The sequence below is a fragment of the Kryptolebias marmoratus genome, linkage group LG4, assembly GCF_001649575.2.
Source record: "Kryptolebias marmoratus isolate JLee-2015 linkage group LG4, ASM164957v2, whole genome shotgun sequence".
Taxonomy (NCBI): domain Eukaryota; kingdom Metazoa; phylum Chordata; class Actinopteri; order Cyprinodontiformes; family Rivulidae; genus Kryptolebias; species Kryptolebias marmoratus.
Window position 1 is genome coordinate 1,368,474 of NC_051433.1, and position 24,956 is coordinate 1,393,429.

The following is a 24,956-nucleotide window of genomic DNA, read 5'->3' on the forward strand; positions in this document are numbered from 1 at the left end:
CTGAGGAGACCCTAACCCTAGCCCAGGGCCAAAAAGCCCTGACCACTCACATCCTGAGGAGACCCTAACCCTAGCCCAGGGCCAAAAAGCCCTAACCCCTCAAACCCTGAGCAGACCCTAACCCTAGCCCAGGGCCAAAAAGCCCTAACCCCTCACATACTGAGGAGATCCACAGTGTTCTGTATGTCGCTTGGTTGATTCAAGCTGTGACACCCGACCCAGCAGAACCTGGTCCAGCCGCAGCCTGTGATGGAAACTAAACATATCTGATAAGTTGGTCAGTGTCTGCGTCTCAGAGTTGTCCCCAGAACAGTGGGCCGTCGCGGTCCGCAGGAGTCTTTATCGATGGGGAGGTCTCCTCTGAACATGGCGCCCAGCATGGAGTCGGGGTAGCACTGCAGCGTCGACTCACTGGCTCCCCCATCTGGACAGAAACAGAGCAGCAGGCAGAACTGATTTAAACCTTCCCTGATTGCTTTCTGATCGTTTCAGTAAAAAATACATCCACTGGTTCATGAGATATTTTGCTAACAGACAAACACGCAGACACGGGCAGTTACATGATCGCCTGTCACCATGAAAGGTGGGCGAGAAATAGGCAACAAGCTAACAAACTTTCAGCTCAACAGTAAAACGGATCACAGGAGAGTCATATTTAACCAGGCTTATAAAAACTGCCCTTCTGTAGGGGCTCCTAGGACCCACATGTGGCCCAGGAGCCACAGCTTGTGGACCCCTGGTCCATCTGGTCTCCATAAACCCGCCTTCGGTCCTGAAAGTGTTTTTTTTAATTGTGGCATTAGTTCTCCTGCCCTGGAGTTCTGTTTCTGTGATGGAAACAAACAGAAAACAGGTTCCAGGTGTAAGCCCCGCCCACTCCTCCATGTTTTGGCGGGCTTTCTGCTCTGACATCATGAGTAATAAAGCAGAAACATGCGCCACGTGACCCAGGTCTCCATCCTCCATCTGCCGCCTCGTCTTCTTCCTCTGTGGTTTCAGAGCCTCGAGGTGATCTCTGTTTCCGTCTGCAACCAGAGGGAGAGCGACTTCAGAGACGGTCGCCATGGAGACGGGCTGCCAGCTGAAGACTGGGCGGACAAATCACGGCTGGTTATTTGTGCCTCCCTGATGTGTCCGCACATCTGTCAGCTGCTGAGGAGGAGAAGGAGGAGGAGGAGGAGGAGGAGGAGGAGGAGGGAGGAGGAGGGAGGACGACGACGAAGAGCGGAGCTCGTTGCTGAAATCTTAAAAATGAAGAAAGATTTAAAACAACCTGAAGAAATGAATCCTGGGAGCTGAATGACTCAGCTGAAATCGGAACGGAAGCTAAAATCAGCAAAAAACAAACTCAATTTGTCTGCTAATAACTGTTTAGCTAAATCTAACGAAAGGCTAGCTATAAGCTAAAAGTAACAAAAAGTTAATTATAAGCTAAAACAGTGAAAAGAGTAACTTAAAACAAAATGTAGGAAAATGCTACTAAAAGTGGAGGAGGTCTCCGGGGTGGGGGAGGTCTGGGATGAAGTCTCCATGCCCCGACCACATAAATCAGAGATAAATCTGAAAAATGATCTGTTGTTCTGGATCTTTAAGGCATTTTACTAAAACATGTCATATATTTAATTAAAGCCCCAGGAAACTGTAAAAGACCTCTTCTAGATTCTTATTTTTACAGTAGCTACTGACACGAATTGAGCTTGCTGTTTCTCTAATTTTAGGTCGATGATATTAAACATTTATTTACAAACAAACATTAGCAGTAGCTAGCATTACTTTAACCGTCCGTAAAATAATAAATTATTATGAATTTTAACAGTTTTTAATCCTACCTTTAACGGCATTATAACAACTAAAAGCTGCCTTTTCTCCGACTGTTAAAGTTCCAAATGTCTACTTTGTTTACGTCCTTTAATTACGAGAAAGGCGGAACTTCCGGCAAAACTCGTCAAAATAAAACCCTACAAAACAAGAGCATGCATTAAAAAAATAGAAAATATATATCATTCTGTTCAGAGCTGTAAAACAAACAAACGTTTCTTAACTCGTAAACTCAGGGTATAGGCTCGTAATGTGTCCACACATATCAAAATTGTGAAAAAAATACATTTTTAATATATCTTTTTTTATGTCACGTTTTCTTCCATTTATACTAAAATAACAGTTTGGCAAATAAATAAATATATATATATTTTCCACCAAGTATTTGACTCCCCAAAAGCTATTAGTTGAAAACGTGAAATATACAAACATGGGATTTAAATAAAGAAAAGTACAGAGGAGTGGTTTGAACTTTCTACACAATAACTCACTTTTTCCCACAACTTTAGGACTTTAACCCTAATTACTCCAACAACTGGTTTTTAATTTCAAAGTCATTTTTAAATTTTTATTTTATTATTTGTATATTTGAATAAAAAATAGGAAAGTTAAAGATCATTCCACTGGGTAGGCAAAAAAAATATAAATGTATTAATAATTTTGCATTTCTTAATTTTAGAATATATTTTTTAACTTTACAAACTGTTCCTTAAATAACTCACAACCCAGGTTAAAACTACCCTCTGCATTTTATGTTTCAGTTCATATTTTACATTTAAACCATCCGGATTATTATTTTTAAAGCTCAGAAAGTTGATTTTTGAGTTTTGGCCGGCGGTGCAGTACCGGCCTCCGATCGCGCGGTGGCGCCACCAGCAGCCGGAGGAGGCGCTAAAACACGGAAGCTGTTTTGTTTATTTGATTCTACTTCCTTTTAGTTCCAGTTCTCCCGTGTTCTCCATCTGTTCCACTGATTTTCCCTGCTTCAAACACGTTTTTATGTTCGCTGCATCGTTTTGCATTTTCCGACAAAGTTCTGCTGCCGGTTTTCCTCCGGTTCCCGGACCTGGAAGTCCGGGTTGCCGCGGTTTGTCCGCTCCGCGAACCGAACCCTGGATAGAATCTGCTCGGACCCGGAGCGCCTGCCTTCATCATGGCTAGCGGCAACGCTGCGAACGAAGAGGAAACCGGACCTGCGGCGGAATCGAACGAGCACGACTACGCGCACGCCGCGGACGGTCCGCTTGCAGCACCGGAACCAGAACCGGAACCGACCTTCTGCGCTCCTCAGCCGCAGGAGCTGCAGCTCCCGGAACCGGCCGTGTGCGCGGAGGTGGAGGTTCGGGTCATAGAGGAGCCCGACGAGCCTCCGCCGCCGCCGCCGCGTCGCCTCCGCCAGCCGCGGCGTCCCCGGAACCCCGGCCGGAGACCGGAGGACAAGAGCTGCTGCTGCTGCCGGCTGCTGTTCCAGCGGCAGGGCCGGTCCTTCAACCGGAGGGCCGTGTACACCTTCACCACCCCGGACACCGTGCACTGGGTCTTCCCGAACTCTGAGGTGAACGACAAGTCGTTCCTGTGTGAGACCTGCGCCCAGGTGATCCGGACCAAGGGGAAGCGCAAACTGTGCGGGAAGAGGTCCCTGTGGCTGAAGCCTCCGACCCCCAGAAAGGTCCGTACGACCGGTACCGGGTCTAAAACCAGCAGGCTGGTAGCTTAGGTCGGCAAAACAGAAAGCAGATAAAATAAATACAAATAAAGTGCAGGAAGAGACCAGGATCAGGGTTTTTAAAATGAACATTTTAATCAAACTTTCCCCCTAAATAAGGTTTGTGTGTGAACCTCTTTGGCTCCTAAATAATACCAGATAATTTCCTATATTTATAAAAAATATAGTTTCTGTTGTGAAACTGTATTTTTAAAGTGTTAAAAGTTCATAAAAAGTTTCTCTTAAGAGATAAATGAAGCAGAAAGTTTCATCTTAAAGTCTTAAAAGACAAACTTTTATGTTGTTCATCTGTTAAATCTATTTTTTCACATTCCTTAAAGAAACTCCATTTCAGTGCATTAAAGTTTATAAAACCCAACAGATGTTTAAAACTAATGTCTGCATTTTCATGTTTTTGTGGCAGACTCTTAATGATGCTCTTCATCTGTAAAAGCTCTTATTTTGTATTTAAGGAAAACCAACATTATGCAGTTATAAAATGACACTTTTCCCTCTCAGAGTTAACTAATGAGCTAACTTCACTTCTTTATGATTTATTTCACAGCTTTTATGTCGATGATTCAGCTCATCTGAAGGTTTTCTGCCGGTGTTTCCAGGTGAGAGATAAGCTGACACAGAGGATGGGGAAGAAGAGCAAAGCGGCGCTGCTGGTCAGCAAGTCAAGCTACAAAGCTGCTTTCCAAACGCTCTGGTCATCCAAAGGCGCCCGGAAGCCCATGATGGAGTTCTGGAGCAAACAGCTGAAAAACGAGGTGAGGATGTTTGTCAGGATGGAGCTGTTTCTTCAGGTGTTTGTGTTTGTTGTTGTTCTCATCGTGTCGCGGCGGCGCAGATGAAGGCTCTGTCGCGGCAGCCGGATAACCCCTTCCACCAGAAGGTGTCGGGCAGGAAGCCGCTGTCCTCCTTCCCCTGGAGGCGATGTCTGAACTGGGCCCAGGAGAAAGCGCCACTCGTCGTCACCTGCCTGCGCTCCATGTTTCCCGACATCAACGCCCTCTACAAGAGCAGCCAGTAAGTCCGGACCGGTCCGGTCCTCCTGGGGCAGGTCGCGGGTGGGTCCGGTCTGAGTCTGATCGGCATCTCCTCTGTTTGGCAGCCAGCTGACGGAGGAGCAGGCTGTCACGCTGCTGGAGCGCCGCACTGTGGTGGCGCTCTCCATCCCTCTCTTCACCAGAAACATCTGGAGGAACAACTTCCTGCAGGCCGCTCTGGGGGCGGAGCTCCGGCAGCAGGGCTGCTCTGGCTCCGCCCTCGACACGCTGAACACCATGGGGCTGTGTCAGAACAAGGACACCGTCCGGCTGCTGCTGCACCGGCTGCGGAACGGCAAAGACGCTGTGAGTCGGGTCTTTACTCACCAAACCGGAGAAAAGAGGTTTTGTTGGAACTGGGGTTGCATCCACCCATAGGGGGCGCCGTCGTCGGGGTTTTACATTTTGTTAAGTAACTTCTAAGCCTTTGGTCTTGAAGGTTTGAAGCTCGACTAACAAGAAACCAGGTTAAATGTAAAAAAACAAGCAGAATATAAGTAATTAAAAAAGAAACGTGTAGTTCTGTTTGTGGAAAAGAACAAGAACTGATTAAATTTAACCTGATGTGTCGGAGTCAGTTTACATAAAACAATCTGTACTGAAAGTCTTGAACGTCCTGCAGCTCAAACAATAATTTCTCCAGATTGTATTAGATTTAAAATTTAAAATATAAAATTTCTTCAACATGATTAAATTTAGTTTTAGAGACGAAGAGGCTCCAGATCTGCTGATCTTCCTCTTTTCTCTTTAATTTAAAACAGGACGGAGAGCAGGGCCTGCTGATCAAACAGGAGCAGATGGGAGATGAAATGACAGACGAGGAGGAGGAAGACGAAGAGGTGGAGGAGGAAGATGACGAGGACGAGGAGGAAGAACTGATGCTGGGAGTGGAGGAAGAGGAGATGGAGCAGGAAGAAGTGCAAGACGGGCTTCAGGAGGAGGAAGAAGATCCGGCTCTGATGGAAAAAGAAGAGAAGAAAAGGAGGAAGAAGAAGGCGAAGAAGCAGCGGAAGGAGGAGAAGAGGAAGGAGAGGGGGAAGCGGAGGAAGAGGGAGGAGGAGGACGAAGAGGAGGATGAGGATGAAGACGAGGTGGAGCAGAAGAAGAGGAAGGTGGTGGTGGTCCGGCTCGGCCTGCTGAAGGGAACCTCAGAGGTGGGGCGATCCGACCTATCAGCTCCTTAACGCTCTGCAGGCTCCGCCTCTGAACTCTCCAAGCCCTGCCTCCTCAAACCAGAGCTGCACAGAGGCCCCGCCCTCTTCTGGGGGTCAAAGGCATTCTGGGAGTTGTAGAATGTCGGCGACTGGAAGGAAACTGGATTTTGACACTTTTGACAGAAGTGATCCTTCAGGATGAAAAACAGCAGAGATCACATTAATCTTCTGAAAAGGTTTGATTTACGGATGAATAAATGAACGAATGAATGGATGAACTGTTTGTTCTGAACTCAGAGGACAGAAATCTCTGCTCCATTCATCAGATTTTCATTTCTGGATCTTTAAAATCTAATCAGGGCTTCACTAATGCAGGTACTTCTGTTTCCGTCAAAATAAAAGATTTCTCATAATTCAGAGATGTAGATCAGATTTTCACAAACAAATATCAAATGTTTTCCTCCTTTTCTGAGTCATGATTGTTTTTATTTTGAAGTCTCGGGTCGTTCGGGTTCTTTTTGACCGAAGATCGTTTGTTTCGTTTCGCTGCAGAAACTTTTGTTTTGTTTTGAAACAATAAATTGAATAAATAAGCATGAAGACGGCGTCCACGCTTGATCTGCAGGACTCTGAAATGTTTGCATGCAGGAATGGAAGAAAAGATGCCCGGGATATGGGATTTCAGGGGTTTACTGAGATTTTGGTTCAGATTACAGAGAAAACATTCAGACGTTTTTACAACATTTAAAACAAAGTTAAAGTTCTGTTATTGAAAGAGGGAGCGCCTGTGTTTTTATTTGACTCTTTTTGACATTAAAACTGTTCAAACTCTTCCTGGTTTCTGCTCGTTTTGAATTTCCCTCCTGGAGGAACTAAAACCTCAAACTGAGACAGAATAAAAGCGGCTGAACGAGATTAACGGCTTTTTATTTCTGTAACAGGAACACCCACAATAAATACTCTGAACACGTCGCTGCTGCTGCACGAGCCGACTCGGTGAGAAGTCCGATCTGATGTCGCAGATAACTGAACAGAGCTGGAGATGCTTTAAAAAATAAGGAACAAAGTCGGAGGAGACGCTCGGAGGTTAAAGGGATTAAATTAGAAACCTTAAATCTTTACAGAAAAATGAAGCAGGTCTGGTTTTGCTCGTTTGGCAGTTCTGTTGTCGGAGGACTTCTACACGAAGACGGAACAGCTTTTATTGTGAAAGGGAGGAAGTGGAGACAGGAAACGTGTTGCAGTCTCTGGTGTCTCAGACGTTCAGGGTTTTCTTGACGGAGAAGATGATGTCTTTGACCTGAGGGAGACTGTTCTCCTCCAGGGTTTTGGCGTACGGCATGGGGATGTCCACGCCCGTTACCCTGGTAACCGGCGAGTCCAGGTAGTTAAAGGCGGGGCCTTAAAAAAAACAGAGGAAACCATAACAGGCGATCCTCATTCGGAGTGTCAGACTTTATCCACCAGCTGCCACGAAAGGCAGGAGATCATGTGTCTGTTAACCTGATTCAAGATGGTCGCCACAGCTAATCAGTCAAAAATCCAACTCGGTTTCATAGATACTGAGGTCTGATATCTGCAGGAAAACTGGATTACTGTGAATAAAAACCCGGAGGTTCAAGTCCGTTACCTTCCATGATTCTGGCGCAGATTTCCGCTCCGACGCCAAACTGCGGCCAGCCGCCCTCCACCGTCACCAGGTGGTTGGTCTTCATCACGCTCGCCTCGATGGACTCCACGTCCATCGGACGGATGGTTCGAAGGTTGATCACCTGAAACGCAGACATGTGGGAGGAGCCGGTTAACGTGCCGCCGAGGCGAACGCACACCTGATTGGACCGTTAGTCCGCGTCTTCCTCTACCTCACACTCGATCCCTTCTTTGGCGAGGACGGCGGCGGCGTCCAGGCAGTGGCCGACGAACCGGGAGTGAGAAACCAACGTGATGTGATTTCCTGTAGAGAGGAGGAGGAGTTTAGAACCAGACCTTCGCCGACCTTTAAATAAACGACGGTTCAGGAGGAAGGAGCTTAAAGACGTCAGACTCACCTGGTCTCTCGATTTTGGCCTTCCCGATGGGAACGGTGAAGTCTTTGGACTGAGACTCCTCTGTCATCTCGAAGGGGACGCCGTACATCAGCTCGTTTTCCAGGAACACCACTGTAGCACACACACACACAGACACACACCCACACCTTTTAGGCTTTAAGCAGGTTTAGATTTTTACTTTCTGCAGAGCTGAACAAACATTCATCAGGTTTTGTGTTTCTGATTTTTTCCTGCTTTTCTTTCCTTCTGGCTTCAGCTCAGTGCGTCTCACCTGGATTATCATCTCTGATGGCTGATTTCAGGAGACCTTTGGCATCTTCTGAGTTCCAGGGACTGACGACCTTCAGGCCTGGACAGTGGGCGTACCTGCAGACAAACGGGACTCTGAGACCCGATTGGACCGACAGAACTAACAAGCAGACAGATTCTCCTGTAAAGTGTTAAAGTGGTTTTTATCGACAGCCTGGAGACGTTTTGATCCTTTAAATGCCAACACAAACATCGACCTTCCGGGACGGTTTGTTGACGTTTGACAGCTTTGAAGGTTAAACCTGAGTCCTGTTAGTCTGAGCGAAATCTACGGGGCGCGAGGCGTCCCTGAACGCACCAGGCAGCGAAGCACTGCGAGTGCTGGGCGGCCACGCCCGCCGACGCTCCGTTGGGTCCTCTGAAGACGATGGGGACCGCCTGCAGCCCGGCAGACATGTAGTAGGTCTTGGCCGCGGAGTTGATGACCTGATCGATGGCTTGCATGGAGAAGTTGAAGGTCATGAACTCACAGATGGGTCTCAGGCCGGCCTGGAGGGACCAGACGGAGAAACGGACCCATCATCACCCAACAAACAAAATGAAAATCCTGACAGAGACAGTTCTACTGAACTCACCATGGCTGATCCCACTGCGATGCCAGCGAACCCCATCTGCAGCAGAGAGACGTTTATTTCTTTAGCTTTAATCAAAGAGCAGCCGCACTGAGCGCGCTCAGAAGCCTCACCTCTGAGATCGGCGTGTCGATGACCCGTTTGTCTCCGTACTTCTTCCACAGACCTCTGCTCACCTGCAGACACACACACCACAGCAGGAAGCTAAAGCTAATGAAAGGCTAGCAGGAAGCTAAAGCTAACAAAACAGTAACTAAAAACCAAAAAAAGAGGGAAAATGATGCTAAAAAGCTAACAGTAGCAAAAGGCACCCTAGAAGTAACAAAACACTAGCTAAAGGCTAAGTAAAATAAAAACAAGAAGCCGAACAGCAGCTAAAAGTAACATAAAAACCAGATTTAGTAGCTGAAGCAGATTTTAATAATGTTGTTTTTGGAGGAGATTTTCATGTGTTTTAATGGGGGAAATATTTGCAAATAAAGATAAATATTTTGAAGAGAAAAAGAGCTGAATGAGCCGAACGTTTTGACATGTAAACAGCTGAAGCAGCAGGAAGCTGTCAGGCCTCTGACCTTGTAGGCGCCGTCGTACTGAGCCACCTCCTCGCCCATCAGGAAGACGCGCTCGTCGCGCTCCAGCTCCTCGTCCATCGCCTGATTCAGGGCGTCACGAACCGTCACCTGAGGAACACGGAGAACCTCGACTGCATCCTCAGAAAACACACGTTCATCACCTTCATGCTGTCATAACCTGGAGGTCTGTGTAGATCAGCTGATTCTGTCCGTCTTCATGTCCATGGAGGTCCTAAAGGTTCACCTTTCTACACTTTTATTAGTTTGAGTTTATTAAATAACAACACAGCATAATGTTTTATATGTAGTTACCTCAGAAGAACAGCTGGTAACGGTTATTAATAATAAATTTATTATGTCCTGACAGTTTAAAAGGATTTACACAGACCTATTTAAGTAATTAAAACAATAATTGGATTGATGTTAAATGGATGTTAAACACGTTTTAGTCTGCAAACAGCAGAAGATAAGATTCTTATTCTAATAAAAGTTTTTTAAGGCAGGTAAAATAAACTCACATTAAGACTTTCTTTGTGTGTTTTCTCTGTCATGCTGTAACCTGTGATCATTTGTGGTATTAATTGTGTAATTTTATGATTATTTGTTGAATAATTGCACTTTTATTCTGACCCGGTTCTGCTGCTGTCTGGACCAAAACACCTCAGGATTTTTGTTAAACAGCTCTTATTAAAACATGGTTTATGTTGGGGTTTGTTGTTTGAGTGGATTTGATTAAACTCCAGCTGTCTGGAGGTTTTTAAGACGACATTTTGTGATGATTTGAAGCCGAGGACACTTACCTGAACACCGGCCGGGGCGCTCCGCTGGAAGCCCCGCCGACCCGCCACCAACACGGCCTTCTGCGGAGACACAGCCCCGGTTACCGACGGAGGTTAGCATCGAGAACAACACGAAGGAAAAACAAAGACATTTATAATGTTTGTTACCTTTCCGGAACGCAGAAAACACCTCAGGGACGTCGCCATCTTTACCCTGTCCTCTGACGGAGAGAGGGCGGGGCTTCCGGTGAGCTCAGGGCGATTTCAACCAATCAGAGCAGCGGATCGCACGCCGGTCGGAATGTGACAGAAAAGCGAGCCAATCAGAGCGTTTCAGCTGAAACGGAGGCGGGAGAAACGTCAGGAGTGGGAAAAAGACCCAAGGACACCGATCCGAGCTGTTCTGTATAGAGGACGAACAGTGCCGGGAAAATAAAAGTATGGAGGACGATCAGTGCCGTGAAAATAAAAAAGGTACAGAAGACTCACTGTACCAAGTAATATAAAACAATGTGTGTGATGGATTTAATAAGACATGAACCAACAGAAACATAGTTTTTGTGTAGTATAATAGCTTATTTGTTGTGTGAAGCAGCCATATTAAGTTTGTTGGAAATAACTGACTTTTCAAGTCATAATTTTAACTTCAGGGGTCATTTTATCTAATTTCTTCAACTTTAAACTCAGAATTCTAACTTCCTAAAACAAATGGAAGCGAAACGGTCCAGTTGTTTCATTCATTTTTTTTTTTTAAACATTTGGATTTTCAAACGTAACACACAAACATTGCTGTGCTGTCAGTATTATGGAGGTCTAACTGTGCCAAAACAAATTTTAATATTTTAATTTCCAGCCTGATAATGAAGACATGTGTCCTGTTAAATTAATAAATGATGCAGCTTCTAAAACACGACTGTATAAAATAAATGTAAATGGCTTCCACGACATCCGCATGGATTCAGGTTTTGAAGTTCCACCCAACATTTAACTATGCATTTAGTTGACATTAAAATCCTTTTTCTTTGTGCCATTTTTACATCATTTAACCAACAAGTCATAAAACTAGCAGTTATCAGCAAAGACATTAATTTAAAAACAAGCATGACAGTAAATATTGTAAATAAATTTGTTTTTATTTAAGCATTTAAAATTCTCCCATTACATGATGCATTCAGGTACAATTGTCACAAGCATGTGCAACAGAAACCTCACTCCATTTCCAAACGATTATTCACTTGATGCAGGCGTTTTTACCCAGCAGCGAATTTTATTTTATTTTTTTAATTCCACACCGACCGATCCTCCATCCCTTTAAAGTGCTGCACACAAAAACATTCTGATCAAACTTAAAGTTCATTCAGGATGTGAGGACCATCGCCTCCGCTGGAGGACAGATTCATAAAACTATAAACTCTAAAACCCGGTTTTTAATGACGACTAACAACAAGGTGCTCTTCAGCGGCTCTCATAATCGCTCACAGCTGCAAACTTAATTTAAATTTAATCAAACTCTCCATGAAAGTCAGTATTTCTCCTTCAGATAAAGAAAAACACTGAAGCTTCGTTGCCTTCAGAGCCTGTTTGCATCGAATCGTCACGTAATTAACATAAAAACAAGACATTCAGCTTTCTATCGGCACAGATATCCATATGGCACAAGAAAAGGAAATTTAAGCACAAATAATGAAAAATCATTAATTTTCCTCAGCTGTTGGATAAACCTGAGCTCCTGTTAGGTTTTATTCAATAAAATATCAAATTATTGAAAAAACCTGAACAGAACTTGGAAGCAGGTTCTTTTATTTCAGCCATCTTTTTAGGATTTTCTGTCTGGTTTTATTTCTAAGGAACTTTCTGTTAAATAATCAAACACAACGCCACCTTCAGGTGCACGTTTAGAGTCCTGGAAATAAGAAAACAAAAGAATATTGGTCACTCTTCAGTAATAAAAAAGGAAATTTAGACGCCAACTCTTTAATTTTTGGAGCCGTTTTTGCACTTAAAAAGTTTCCACAGATTTTTAAAATGATATTAACGGAAAGCAGAAATTAATCAGTTCAGTTGTGATTTCAGCAGCCAGAAACGGAGCAGTTAGCATTTTTAAATCGTAAATAAAGTCAAAACATTTTTTTATTTTTAGATTACAGCTTGGAGACGACGAGACAGTAAAGATGGAAACAACGAGTCCGAAGCTGCTCAGTTTGTTTCCTTTCTGACAGAAAAACACGCCGGAGACGCTGCGGCGCCGACCGACGCCTGACAGACACAGCTGAGGGCGAAATCAGGAGATTAAAGAAGCTCTGATTAATCTTATATTATATTTATTATTTATCTAATAAAATTCTAATTTGGGGGGGTATGGATATATTAACATCTTTGTGAAGGTTTCCACTCAGGTTTCTTTATGTGCAAACAAACTTTTATTTACAGATCGGATGTTGGTAAACGTGTTAAAGTCATAACGCAGGAAGAGAACCGAGCTTCGGGCCGACGGGTCGGGGTTTACGCTCTGAAATGCTACAACAAATGCCTCAAGTTAATTCAAGTCAGATCCTCTTAAAAACACAAAAGCTCATTTTGGTTTCGCCTCTGCATATTTCTGGTTTCAGGGAACTGAAACGACTCAGAGTCAGAAAGGAAAAACTCGCTGGAGGGGATTGGTTTTTTGTTTCTGGGCGAGTCGACATGCTGAAAAGTAAATCTGACATTTAGGATGACGAGAACCAGGAACGCCCTGGATCCTGGACGGGTCCGTCCATCAGAAGAAAAGCTCAGAGTTTTACCCTCAGGTACTGAAGATCGTCTGACGGAGACGTCTCCTCGTCTCCTCGACCACAGCAGCAGATTAAAAAGTTTAAAAGGAGGAAAAAAGCAGAAAGGTACTTGGGTTTCTTCTTGTTAGTGATTGGTTTTCACATCTCGGGGAGGTAGGGAGCACAGTGTAGAGATGGCGGGGGCGTTGCCGCGGCGACGGTTTCCGCGTCAGACGGCGGATCTGCTGCGATCGACCGTGTCGGCCTTCTTTAGCTTCCCTTTGCTGAAGGACTGGATGGAGCTCAGCAAGGCGGCGCGGCCTCCCCCCGCTCCGCTGGAGGAGGATGGAGGCGCAGGAGGACCGGAGGAGGAGGAGTCCGGCGCCGGAGGAGGAGGAGGAGGAGGAGCGGGAGGAGGCGGAGGGGGAGGCGTGGCGTGCGATCCTGAACACGAGAAAAGAGGAAGGAGCGTGAGGAAAGGTTCGTGGTTTCACAAAGATAAAAACAAAAACTGCTGTTCTTGTTTACTTAGATTACAGAACATTTAACCAGGAGGGGATTAAAATTACAAAACCGTGTAAAACTTTATTTTTTAAATTGAAGTTTTTTTTTTGTTGTTGTAATTAATTAAAGTCAACAATTGGGTCAAAATCTTGATTTTAAACCAGGTTTTTAAACAGAGGGCCTCTCCTGGGAGGCGGGGCTAAAGCACAGCAGAGAGGAACTGGGAGGGGCTTTTGGAGGCGGAGCTAAAGCACAAGAAGAACCAATAAAAACCAATATTTAAGCTAAATCCACCTTCATCTTGAGGTTAAACACCTCAACAGGATTTTAGTTTTAAAAGTTTTATTTAGATGTGAAAAACAAAAACATGAAACTTTTACTTTTTTTTCTTTTACAGCTGAAACTGAAATAAAATAACTTGAAGCAGGAAATAGAAGCTGAATCGTGACGTAATGAACAAACGTCCAGCAGTTTGACGGACGACACCAGACCTGGAGAAACTCCCGTTCAGGACTGATCCTCGGCGGAAAGATTTCTGTTTTCATGTCACATCAGAGAAAAGATAAAACGGGAATGAAGATTTAATTATTTCCAAACAGACGGCAGGAGGAGGACTTTCTCCAGGACGAGTGAGGGACAAACTGACCTTCATCACGTCTCTCAGCTGCAGGAACCTTCAGACATTTTTCATCTAATATTCAGATGAGCTCAGGAAACTTCCCAGGTTTTTAATGAAACAAACTAATTATTCCTGACAAAATAAAAGCCCAACATCTCAGAAAGAAGATCTGTGGGCTTCTGAGTTTCTGTGGAAAGTTAGAATTTCTCCCAAATTAATTTAGTTCAGCTGAAGGACAAGAAGAACCGTTTCTGATGCTCTGCTGGAGGTCATAAAAACTAAAACTCAGAAACAAACTGAACGGGATTCGGAATCATCTGAATATTAGATGAGACCAAAGAAAAACAAATTCTTTAAATTTGCTTTAAACTCGGTCGTTTTAACATCAGCTGCAGGGAAAAAAAAAAAACGCGCAAATAAAAAAAACAGACATTACACAACTAAAAGTGCAAATAAAAATACAGATACAAGCAAAACTGTTCTAATAAACCATCTGTGACTCTGCGCCCAAACAAACAAACAAACAAACAAACAAACAAACAGACATGCAGCCACAGACAGAATCACAATCTGCAATGAAAACAGGAAGCAGGAAGTCGTTGTAGATTGTGAGGGTTTTAGAAAGACGTGCGTACATCCTGTCAGGAGCAAGAGGCGCTTTTAATTTGACGAGTCTGACCTCATTAAAGAGAAACTGGAGACTTATTTTCTGAAGAGCTTTTCCTGCACCAATAACTCAGGATTATTAAAGAAACAACCTGCGGATGAACTGTAGCCTTTTCTGAAACAGGCTTTTATTTTGAAGGAACATGAAAGTAGCTGGAGGTGTTCGGGGGCGATTCTGGTTATCATTTCACCTAAAGGGCTCGGATTATTCAAGTATTTGTAAATAAATCAGTCAATAAACTCATAATGAGTGAGTTTCTGTCAGGGTGTTCCTGAACTACTTTCAGTTAGAAGTACTTTTTAAATAAAGTACTCTAATTACTGTGTTTTAGTACTTTTAAAGTCTGTAAAGTTTTTATTTTACGCACCCAGACGGTTTCTGCTCTGTAACACCGTGAAGATTAAACATTAAACACTACATCGTTTTGTGACCAGGATGTACGACACCTTTAAAAACCAACAGAGGCCTTCATCATCATCATCATCAAGGTGATAACTGGTTTACTTTACCCAAAGACACGGTCAGAATGGAGCATGCTCTACGGTGGAGACGCACAAAGAGAAGAGAAACAGGGAGACGAGCGTTAACCGTTCACTGGACCAATCAGCATTTAGACACAAACCACCAGGAGGAGGAGGAGGAGGAGGAGGAGGAGAGGGGGGAGAGGAAGAGGAGACTAACAGGGATCCAGACCTGATCTATCCCTGATCTAGACCTGAACCAGTCTGGATTTAATCCTGATCCAGTCCTGATCCAGACAGGATGTAGACTGGATCGAGTCCTGATCCTGACTGGATTTAGCCCTGATCCAGTACCTATCCAGGCCTGATCTAGATCTGAACTAGCCCGGATCCAGCCTAGATCCAGACCTGAGCCAGCACCTATCCAGCCCTGATCTAGCACGGTTCTAGCCCTGATCACTTTATATTTTCCTTCCAATTATCCAGACTTTCTTATAATCGTTTAAAGCGGTCCCTTCAGGCAGACTGCAGACCACACAGAGACACCAGGTCTTCAGAGAGTCTGGAGACCTGTTCATCAGGACCAATCAAAGCTCATCCTGAACTGCATCAAATGGTGCAGCTTCAAAGAGTTTACTCCAGTAGTTTAATATATATATTTATACACAGTTCTGAAACGCGGGCACGCAGTCAATGTAAACAAAACACAGTTGAAGCTCGACTCACAGATCCACCTGCATCAGGCTGGCTGTAGTTTGAGTAGGTAAACAAATATGGCCGAATAAGACAAGAAGTTTAGGATCAGGTTCTTGTCCAGCCTTTATGACTTTAAAGGATTACAGGAAAGTCTGACTCCATTTTAAGTCCTGCGTTTCCCACCCTGTCCTCTGCTACCTGAAGACAGACTCAACGAAAACACAGGTGAGAAAAATACCTGTCTGAAAACCACAGGATGACAGGAGAGGTGAGACAGAGACAGACACGTCTGGTTAATGACAAGTCTTTAAAGTCACAACGAGTCATTGATCCGAGCAGAGCTAAATGCAGGTTCTCACCACAGGGGGGCGCTGGTCTGTCCAACGCCTCCCCAGACAGACAGACCTAAACAGGAAGACAGACAGGTGGACAAACAGGTGTACCTGTCGTGGATGGAGGAGTGGGGGAGGAGGGACAGGTGGGAGGTGAACTGGCTCCAGAACCTGCGAGGAGAAAAATTACAATCATTTAAAAACAGGAGATTTAAATCTTTAAAAACATCTGATGTGATCATGGAGTATTTCCCAGAGAACACAAACATTTCTGCTGCAGAAAAAATAAAAATAAAAAACAAATTCCTGCAGAGAAAACCAAACAAAAAGTGATTCCTGAGCTGGAAAACATTTTCAGTCTTTTATTGGCTCATAAATCAGAGACGTTGTGGTCAAACACACGAGAGAAACCATAAAAAACTGAACATCGTAAATCAAAATGCATTCCTTAAAAAACAAGAACAAAACAGAAACAGTTCAGGCCTTAAATAAAAACAAAATGTTTAAATGTGAATAAAACGCTGCTGGCGTCAGAGTGCGTCAGACTCTTCCTCTCAGCACGTAGCTGCAGAGGCAGGCTGACTGACGGGCTGCGTGGTCCTAGAGCCCGCCTCGTTCGTTTAAACATTTAGTTATGAGACGGGATTCATTTCAGTTCGACTCAAGACGCCGCTCCACGCCGGAAGGAAACAGAAACGCTACTTCCTGTGTGTTTCCTGTCTGTTTCCTGTTTGCTCGCCAGCTGGACTCACCCGAGTTGTTGTTTCTGACCGACACGTCTTCTTCGTTCTCATAAGCTGACAGTTTGGATTTCTGCACACACAAAAACATCGACACAGTTGGACTTGGTCGAAAGGTGAAGTTCGTCACGGCGGTAAAAGTTTGCGTTGGCGCTGCCGACCTTCCTCGCCAGGATCTTCCTCCTCTTCCTCTCCTCCTCGGAGCCGTAGTGAGACTGAGCTCGGGTCAGCCGCCGGTGCTGATGGAGCTGAAATCAGACAAAAACAGACGTTTTCTGACAGGACTGACGGACTAAAGGCTAGTCTGAAGCGCTGCCGACAGTTCCACGATGATTCCTGCTGGAGTGGCCCGGGCTGTACTGGAAGTGCTACAGCCGGCTGCTGCTGCTGTCCGCACTTGTAAATAATGGTGTGTTCAGTTTGTTTCCCCGTCACATTTTAGAGCTGAAGGACTTCTGTTAACAAACGTGTTTTTTTACAGTGTTCGAACGCCTCGTTACTGAGAACCGTTCTGTCCCTGAATGCAGCAGAGGCACAGAGTTTAACCTAAATGTTCATGTGAAATAAATCTGATGCAGATGTAAAAGTTTATTAATTAGTGTTTGAAATGGAGAAAAATGTAACCGTTTTTCTTGAGCTCGTTCAAAGAGCTACAACAGGTAAGATATTGACTGTTTATAACCTCGGATTTTCTAAGATTACAGTGGAAAATAAAGCAACAGTCAAATAAATATTTTAAATATAAAAATGAGAAAACGGAGCCTCCACAGGATGAAAGCAGATCGTTCATCAGGAAACTTTACGCTACAAGAATAAAATACTGGAGAAGCCGACCGACCATCCTCTGCTCTTCATGCAGCCTCTTTTCCAAACTTCCCTTCGCCGACTTCAGCGCCTCCTTCAACCGGCTGGGAACCTGTCAGAGGAAGAGGAGAAGCTCAGACTCCTCCCACTTTCTTTCATTTGGACTTTAAACATTTGAACCAGCTGCTCCCACCTTGATCTGCAGCTTCTCTGAGTGTCTGAGGTGGACGTCACCGAAGAGCCTGCGGGGAACAAAACATGACGACTCGGCAAACGAACAAACGGGACGAAGTTTGTGTTTCCTGAAAGCGTGCAGAAGAACTCACGGAGTCTGGATGAGCGCCGACACCGTTGGCATGCCGCTCTTACAGGCCTCTGTGGACAGGACGGACTGCAGCACCAACACTGGACACAAACATCCAATCAGCACAGCGTTGAGGAGCAGGTTTTATATCTGAAACGAGTGTTTGTGTGATGGTACAGACCCACGGAGCTGCAGGGGGCGGCGGGGAACTGGTCGATGGGAATGCAGCCCGGCGGCTGGCCGTACGTCATCTCGTATAATAAATGTCCGAAGCAGAAGACGTCGATGCCCTCCGTACTCTGCAGATTGAAAACACTGTTTCTGTTATTCATCCTTACGTGAATCCATTCGTTCTCCCCGAGCCTTTAATCCCGTTCATACGTTGATCTTCCTCAGCTGGGAGAACGCCGGGCGCAGGAACGAGGGAACTCCCAGCATGCCGTTCTCTACGTCCACCAGCCGACACACCCCGTCGTCCACGATGACGTTCGATGCATGCAGGTGACCGAAGAATACGCCGCTGTCATGGAGGAGCTTCAGGCCCTGCACACACACACACACACACACACACACACACACACATGAGGCCGAGCGCTTCGTTTCTCTGCACCTGCCTCCTCGCTCCTTCAGATCTGTTCAGATCCAATGAGAAGAAACCTGAGATCACCTTCAGACCAACCTCAGAGTCCGTCAATCCGGAGGATAAATCTGGATGAAAGTTTGTTTCCGTAGAGACAGGTAAGACAACTAATCCGTGTTTTTAATCGGCTTCATGTCAGGTCCCTCAGGCCTCCCTGATCCTCCATCTTTGTCTGAAACGCTGCTGCTCATCTCTTAACTTTAACCTCACAGGTTCGGTCCTTTAAAAGCCCAAACGGCCTCTCCCTCATTAACAAACCCGAACTGAGAGTCGAGCTGCGGTTTTTACCTCCAGGATCTGTCGGCCGTACAGTTTGATCTGCTCCAGCTCCAGGCCCTGACTTTTCTTCGGGTTGTAGTACTTCTTCAGGTAATTTTCTCTGGGCTTCACCTGAAAAGAAGAGGAGGACAGAGAGTGATGCTGACAGAAAACAGAACCAGTAAAACTTTAAACTCAGACAGCTAAAACTTCACTTAAGAGACTCCATGTTAGATTTACTCCTCTGTTTGTGCAGAAAGCACTAAAAATCAGGACTAAACCTGAAAGATTAGTGTTAAAGCTTCATCTCCTGCTTCAGGACATTAGTTTAACAGGCAAACATCAGATCTGCAGCAACAGTTTCTGGACTCGGCTGGTGCAGAAACTTTGGGTTAATAAACCACCAAGCCTGAGCTCCTCTGTCAAACCTTCAGATCTCCTTCAGGACGCTCAGGGTTTGCTGAACCGTCGGCAGGTTTCAGGAGCTCTAACCTTACAGATCTGGTCTCTCAGAGAGCCGCTCTCGCTGAACGGTCGGATGAGAAGAGCCGAAGACTCGCTGGTGCTGGAGAACACCAACGGACAGAGATACGGAGTCTGGAAGACAAATAACCCAAATATAAAAAAGGTAAACGATTAGACATTTAATTTTACAGAAACTCAAACTAAATGACGTTAAACTGGATTATATTTTTATTCTTCCACCTTTCATGTTTGAAAATGACAGATTTGTACCGAAGTACAAAGATTAACTGTAAATGTGCAGCAGAAGGTTCTGACTTCATGGTTTTAATGAGGTTTATTTAGTGAATAATAGTGTTATTTAGTACCTTAAAGCTCACCAGCTGCACAGAGACCATCTCACAGTAAATTACAGCAGATATTTCAACTCTGAAGTTCACAACATGTAACTTATAATTTAGATAAAAACTTTAATATGCAAACATAGAGTTATTCCTCATTTCTTTACATTTTTCTTCTAAAAAGTCAGATTTTAGAAGCAAAGTGAAACAAAATTAGGCTGGTTTAAAACTTTTGCACAGTGTTTACCCATGTAATAAATCTGAAGTCTGCTGTTTGTTTAGTTTTAGGAAATTTGAAATGAAACTACTTTATTTAAAGACCTAAAAGTAAACTCCTTATTTTTAAAGACTTCTTAGAAACAAAGTGAAACCAACGATCCTGTCCTCGTTTTTATTTCCTGTTTTGGTTTTTTTAATCTTTGAAATTTTAATTTTAATCTTTAAAGGATCTCGATCTTCAGACTTTCTGAATGTTTCATTTGAAGTTTTGCTGCTTGTTTAAAGATTAAATCTGACAAAAAGAAGAAGGATTAAAGGAGACTTCTGACTATTTTTCTTTATGTTTCTGTTCCGTCAGTTTCAGGCGGAGTCATCTGGTGTGAAATCAGAACCTAAATCTGCCCCCTCCTGTTTGACCTTTGACCTTCAGAGGACCGGGAGGGTTGGTGTTTTGGATGCGAACGTACGGACAGGTTGGTGAGAAGCTTCATGGCGGACTGCAGGTCTTTGTCGGACAGGAACTTATCAGGACCCAGATCCACCTACGCCAAGAGAAACAGAGTCAGACGCTCGGCTCGGCCCGGTTTCAGGTTTCACAGATTCGACGGGAGCAGCCACTTCAGGAATATCCCGACATTCCGGGCAGGAAAAGAGCCGCCGGAGGAGAACCGAGCGTTCAACTCACCCAGCTCAGGACGTGTCGCTCTTTAGGCTGCTCTTTGTTTTTAATCAGGAAATATTTCTTCCTGATCCTCCAACCTGGAAAACAACGACAGGATTACATAATTATTAAATAAAAACAGATTTCATCCAGAATTAAAGCTCCAGTTCAGGGTTTTTAATTCTCACGGCTCAAACATGAAACATGACAGACATCATCTTATTTTATCTTCCTGCAGTGGGAAAGATGTGGAAATTAAAGATATAAATCTGAAAACTCTGAGCTTATATGAGCTGGAACTTCCTGATTAATCATCAGATTTAAAATCTTAGCTAAAAAAATGTTAAAAAGATTCATGAAAGCCTAAAAGAGCCGTCTGAAAGGCTGAAGGGTAAAGAAACAGGAAGTTATCACAGGTTTGGAGTGGTAGTAGCTGAGGGTAGTCTGAAAGCTCAGTGAAGACTAACCAATGTCTCTGAGCGGCTCCAGAACCTCCCACTTCGGGTCGGACCTGAAGAACATGGAGACCTGCTGCAGGGCGATTTCTGAAAGAAACAGAAGGGATTCATCTGGCTGCCGGAGACGATCTCCAGGAATCAGAATGAGCTGGAAAATAATTCCTGTTTGCTTATTTTCTTTTTACTTGTTACAGAAACATAAAAGCGATGGTCAGAAATGGAAGCAAGCAGTTCGAGCTGAGTTCTCGTTTCTTTAGGTTTTCAGAAACCAGAGATATTTGGATCACAAAACGATACTTTAAGAGTCAGAAGCTGAAAAGTTTAGGAACCATTTCCCTCCTGCAGATCCTCCCCCATCCTTTGTCCAATTCGTCCACCGTCCCCCTCCTGGACACCTTTAAACCAGCTCGGTGTCTTCGTCTCTACACCTGAGCTGTCCCCCTGATGGACTCATCTGTCCTCCCCGTGAAAATCTGAACATCACAGCACGTCTCATCTCTTAAACCTTCCTGTCCGTCCTGCAGGTCTCCTTTTGTCTCAAACCTCCCGACACTCGTCTCCGCCCTGAGGACAACACGACGAGGGGCTCTGTCGCTACAAACAGTCGAGCATCGTTTGGGAAGATAACTTTCCCGTCTCTCAACGTTTCCGTGTGAACAGACCTGTGTAATTGGCTGAGTAGTTGTTCGGGTCGAGGAACTTCTGGACGATCAGAGAGGTCGAAATGAGGGGATGCTGGGTGATGGAGTCCAGGTAGGCCTGCAGGCCTTTCTGCCTCTCTGCGATGAACGCTCTGTCCAGGTTTCCAATCAGCTTCTTCGGAGGAAGAGGGATGCTGATGCCACACACCTGCGGAGAAAGGAAAATCATTCGTGGCTTGAACCTCAACCCTCCAACTCAATAAGATTTACAAACAGAGACGAGTCGAACGTGGACTCCGTTCTGCTGACTGAGGACGATGGAGGGAGAGCAAGATCTCCGAGCAGGAAACGAGCTCAGCAGAAAGCGTCCCGACAGCCCGACACGGCGTCCGAAAATCAAACAGAACAACCTGGAACCAACGCAGATCCCTAAAAACATCCAGACTTTTTAACACATTTAGATCCGAGGGGAGGAATGAGGCGAGACGAAACAGTTTCCTTCAGAGTGGATTTGATTCATTTAAATCAGCTGGAAAACTCCTGATCGGCTCTCATGTAAAGAAAACGCTCCAGTCCGGATCAACGACTCTCCAGAGTCTTTTTGTACCCATTTATTTTTTATTAAAATGTAAAATCATCATTTCCTGTCCTCAAATAAACAGTTTTTTAAAAAACTGAGATACGTTTTAAAATGTTTGGGTGAGAAGATGAACAGAAAAGATGAAGAAACAACAACTGAGTCCAGCTGAGATCCCATTAATAACTTAAAGCTCGTTTTATAATAAATTAATTATTCCTTACTGTCACCTCAGAGACTCTTTCTGTGATTTATGTCCATAAAAAGTGACTCAGCTGATGTCTGACCTGCAGATAGACGTTTCTGTTCCACCGTTTAAAAAAACAAACGAATGATTCAGCAGCAAAGACTTGTTCAAACCGAGCGAAAGCAGCAGCTTTTAAACACACGGAGCTCAGATTAAGGAGCTTTTAAAACGTGTCGTAACGCCCCAGAAACACGTTCACATCTTCTGTTACCAAACAGCTGAAAGTTTCAGCTGAAACTCCGAAATGACGAAACCTGAGGCGCCTGTGGGTCAAACTGAACATCGTAAACATCCTTCAGGTCCTGAAGGTGAAGAAACTCGGAGGATAAAAACTCTGTCTGAAGTTCAGGACATAAAATAAATCATTAGGCACAGAAATAAGTTTGTACTCTGAGACAATGAGCTAAAACTAATTCTCAGCTGTATTTTTTAAAAGTTTATTCTATTTCCTTCGATCGCTGTGAGATTTTAAACTCACCATCAGGCTGTTGTTGAGGATGTCGAAGTCGCTGTAGCGGCGAATCACCTGCAACAGAAACGCCCGTTAATGTCAAACACTTTTCTACGTTTAGATTAAACCCCGTCGTGGCGCGGCGATAACCCTAATATAAAATAATTCTTATTAAATACAGATGTACACACACTGTTTTTATACGACATCACAGAAATCTAACTTTAATTAAAATTAACTCAAAATGCTGACAGGCTTCTCACTCAGTTCTGGGACAAATGTTTTACAGGAACAAATCTGCGGGGTATTTTATTTTGAAAAACGACCACTTCTGTTGTAAGTTATGAAACCGGTGTGTGCGACGCTACGGCATGTCCTTTTAACCTTTTACCGTTATTAAGAGTAAAACTACCAAACTGAAACCTCAGGAGAGTTTCTGGTTTACAGAAACATTTTAAATCGGATCTAAAATAAATGAAAATCAGCAAAACAAAAACTGAATTACGGCTTAAATCTCTGATTGTTTGTAAACTTTTATTAAAAGCTGATAATCCTGAATCAGCTACATATTGAGCCCATCTGAAGCTTCAGGTGAATTTACCTGCCAGGTGTTGTCTGAAGACACGCCCCTCTGGACCTTAATGATGTACTCCTGAGACACAGACACAAAAGCACCAGGTTAAAAAACACGAGACAAAACGAAAAATATTTCAGGTAAATCCAAATATTACAAACTTAAGCAACCTTAAATTCTCTCAGTTTCAATATTAGCAGCACATGAGGAGTCGGTGGTGAGTTTAGGGTCAAACAACCGGCTGACCGAGAGATTTACAGACAAGAAAACGATACAGGAAGGACCAAAAAAATTAAATTAAATTAAATAAACAGACTTTTCTTTAAACAAAATGTGGAAATTCTGACAGAAATAGTTTCCCCACATTAACAGAAAGTTGTTTATATTTACAGGGAGATAAAAGAATACAGAAATACACATTTAGATAGGTGTAATAATTAAATCCAGTGTATCAATGAAGGATTTTATTTTTATTTAATTCTTTATTTTAGATCAGCTGAGCCTCAGCGTTACATGCGCCCATTATCGGACAGGTAATGTTTTTGTTTGTTGTTTGTTTATTTATTTATTTATTTTCACTCTGATCCCGGTTTATTCCCGTTATAACATGAATCTCTGTCGTTTCCACCCATTAAAGCTTCACATTAACAGGTTTTTACATTCAGATCTCATTAAATGGAGTTTTTATTAAAATAAACAAGACGCGGAAGTTTGAAGCAGAACCGAACCTGTGACCTCAGTCTTCATGCCACACGGACCCAGTTTCTCGGGCCTTTCTGTGGAGGTTTTAAGTTTTAATTAGAGTTTCTGCTTCTTTACAAAAACTCTTAATTTCAGCAGAAAAGGCTCCAGGAAGTTGCTCAATCAGGGGCAGCTGCAGTCGACTGTCCGATAAAGGGACCACCCCGTCCGTTTGGTGGCACCCCGCTCGTTATAAAGAGTTTTTATGGTTCCGTTTGGATGATTTTTAACCGCTGACAGATCAGGAAAATAAACAAACAAACAAATAAACAAACCCATGAAACTGACGAGAATCAGGAGCAGACACGAAGCCCTGTCCGATAATCAACACACCGCGCAGGCGTTTACTTAAAACGTCACTTTTATAAAAATATTTCCTCAACGTTTCGGAGACTTCCAGCCCCAAGACGCGTTTCTGACCGAACCGAGCCGTCTACAGGTCGGCTCCGGTCCAAACTCACCGTGTGGGACTGCAGGTTCTGGCTGGCTTCGATCACCGCCGTCAGCGGAACCGTCTCGTCCGGCGGCTGCCGGCCGGGGACCGGCGGCTTCTCCAGGAAGGACATCCCGGAGGACGGGCGCTGGAAACCGGACACACTGTGGCCCCGAACCGGGGACGGGACCGGGCAGGAGCTCCGACAGAACCAGGACCGACTAGCTAAGCTGTTAGCCCGAAACCTGGAAGCGCTGATTTATCAATAATCAGGTGTGAGGAAGTCACGTGACGGGCCGCCAGCGCCCCCTGCTGGTCCGGAGGAGGAGGAGCTAAAATCAGCTGATCAGGAAACAAACAAACA

At 44.3% G+C, this 24,956-nt stretch overlaps 3 protein-coding genes across 5 annotated transcripts; 1 reads left to right on the top strand and 2 right to left on the bottom strand.

Moving 5' to 3' along the window:
- Window positions 1-2,736: 2,736 nt before the first annotated feature.
- Window positions 2,737-6,562, top strand: LOC112450997. The gene is made up of 5 exons (XM_025008836.2): window positions 2,737-3,487; window positions 4,141-4,296; window positions 4,377-4,555; window positions 4,641-4,881; window positions 5,337-6,562. Exons 1-5 carry the CDS (start codon window positions 2,972-2,974, stop codon window positions 5,757-5,759), a joined length of 1,515 nt encoding a protein of 504 aa, XP_024864604.1. The 5' UTR covers window positions 2,737-2,971; the 3' UTR covers window positions 5,760-6,562.
- Window positions 6,402-10,297, bottom strand: pdhb (pyruvate dehydrogenase E1 subunit beta). The gene is made up of 11 exons (XM_017429207.3): window positions 10,178-10,297; window positions 10,031-10,090; window positions 9,231-9,338; window positions 8,772-8,834; window positions 8,662-8,697; window positions 8,385-8,575; window positions 8,049-8,143; window positions 7,778-7,888; window positions 7,592-7,683; window positions 7,360-7,501; window positions 6,402-7,130 (listed from the first exon to the last, which is right to left on the bottom strand). Exons 1-11 carry the CDS (start codon window positions 10,214-10,216, stop codon window positions 6,985-6,987), a joined length of 1,083 nt encoding a protein of 360 aa, XP_017284696.1. The 5' UTR covers window positions 10,217-10,297; the 3' UTR covers window positions 6,402-6,984.
- An 824-nt stretch (window positions 10,298-11,121) lies between these two features.
- Window positions 11,122-24,870, bottom strand: pxk (PX domain containing serine/threonine kinase). Of its 3 annotated transcripts, XM_017429267.3 has the most exons (19): window positions 24,621-24,870; window positions 23,446-23,496; window positions 22,872-22,919; window positions 21,591-21,777; window positions 20,938-21,015; window positions 20,495-20,568; window positions 20,277-20,351; window positions 19,280-19,384; window positions 18,818-18,919; window positions 18,271-18,432; window positions 18,071-18,188; window positions 17,912-17,990; window positions 17,779-17,827; window positions 17,620-17,697; window positions 16,943-17,029; window positions 16,794-16,854; window positions 16,153-16,212; window positions 15,062-15,090; window positions 13,094-13,206 (listed from the first exon to the last, which is right to left on the bottom strand). In XM_017429267.3, the coding sequence occupies exons 1-18, from the start codon at window positions 24,723-24,725 to the stop codon at window positions 15,074-15,076; spliced, it is 1,536 nt and encodes a 511-aa protein (XP_017284756.1). In that variant the 5' UTR covers window positions 24,726-24,870; the 3' UTR covers window positions 13,094-13,206; window positions 15,062-15,073. The 3 variants fall into 3 exon arrangements, with proteins under 3 accessions (XP_017284755.1, XP_017284756.1, XP_037830987.1); XM_017429266.3 differs by lacking the exon at window positions 15,062-15,090 and having other exon boundaries at window positions 11,122-13,206; XM_037975059.1 differs by lacking the exon at window positions 13,094-13,206 and having other exon boundaries at window positions 13,656-15,090.
- Window positions 24,871-24,956: the final 86 nt, after the last annotated feature.

Bases quoted from the DNA above. Each gene is read 5' to 3' on its own strand.
- pxk (XM_017429266.3), bottom strand. From the start codon at position 24,725: ATGTCCTTCCTGGAGAAGCCGCCGGTCCCCGGCCGGCAGCCGCCGGAC. The intron at 21,778-22,871 runs GTGAGTTTAAAA...CTTTCTCCGCAG, and splicing joins TCCTCAACAACAGCCTGATG to GTGTGTGGCATCAGCATCCC. The intron at 21,016-21,590 runs GTCTGTTCACAC...TGTTTCTTTCAG, and splicing joins CTACTCAGCCAATTACACAG to AAATCGCCCTGCAGCAGGTC.
- LOC112450997 (XM_025008836.2), top strand. From the start codon at position 2,972: ATGGCTAGCGGCAACGCTGCGAACGAAGAGGAAACCGGACCTGCGGCG. The intron at 3,488-4,140 runs GTCCGTACGACC...CGGTGTTTCCAG, and splicing joins AGCCTCCGACCCCCAGAAAG to GTGAGAGATAAGCTGACACA. The intron at 4,297-4,376 runs GTGAGGATGTTT...GCGGCGGCGCAG, and splicing joins GCAAACAGCTGAAAAACGAG to ATGAAGGCTCTGTCGCGGCA.
- pdhb (XM_017429207.3), bottom strand. From the start codon at position 10,216: ATGGCGACGTCCCTGAGGTGTTTTCTGCGTTCCGGAAAG. The intron at 8,698-8,771 runs GTGAGGCTTCTG...TCTCTGCTGCAG, and splicing joins TCGACACGCCGATCTCAGAG to ATGGGGTTCGCTGGCATCGC. The intron at 8,576-8,661 runs GTGAGTTCAGTA...TGGTCCCTCCAG, and splicing joins TCGCAGTGGGATCAGCCATG to GCCGGCCTGAGACCCATCTG.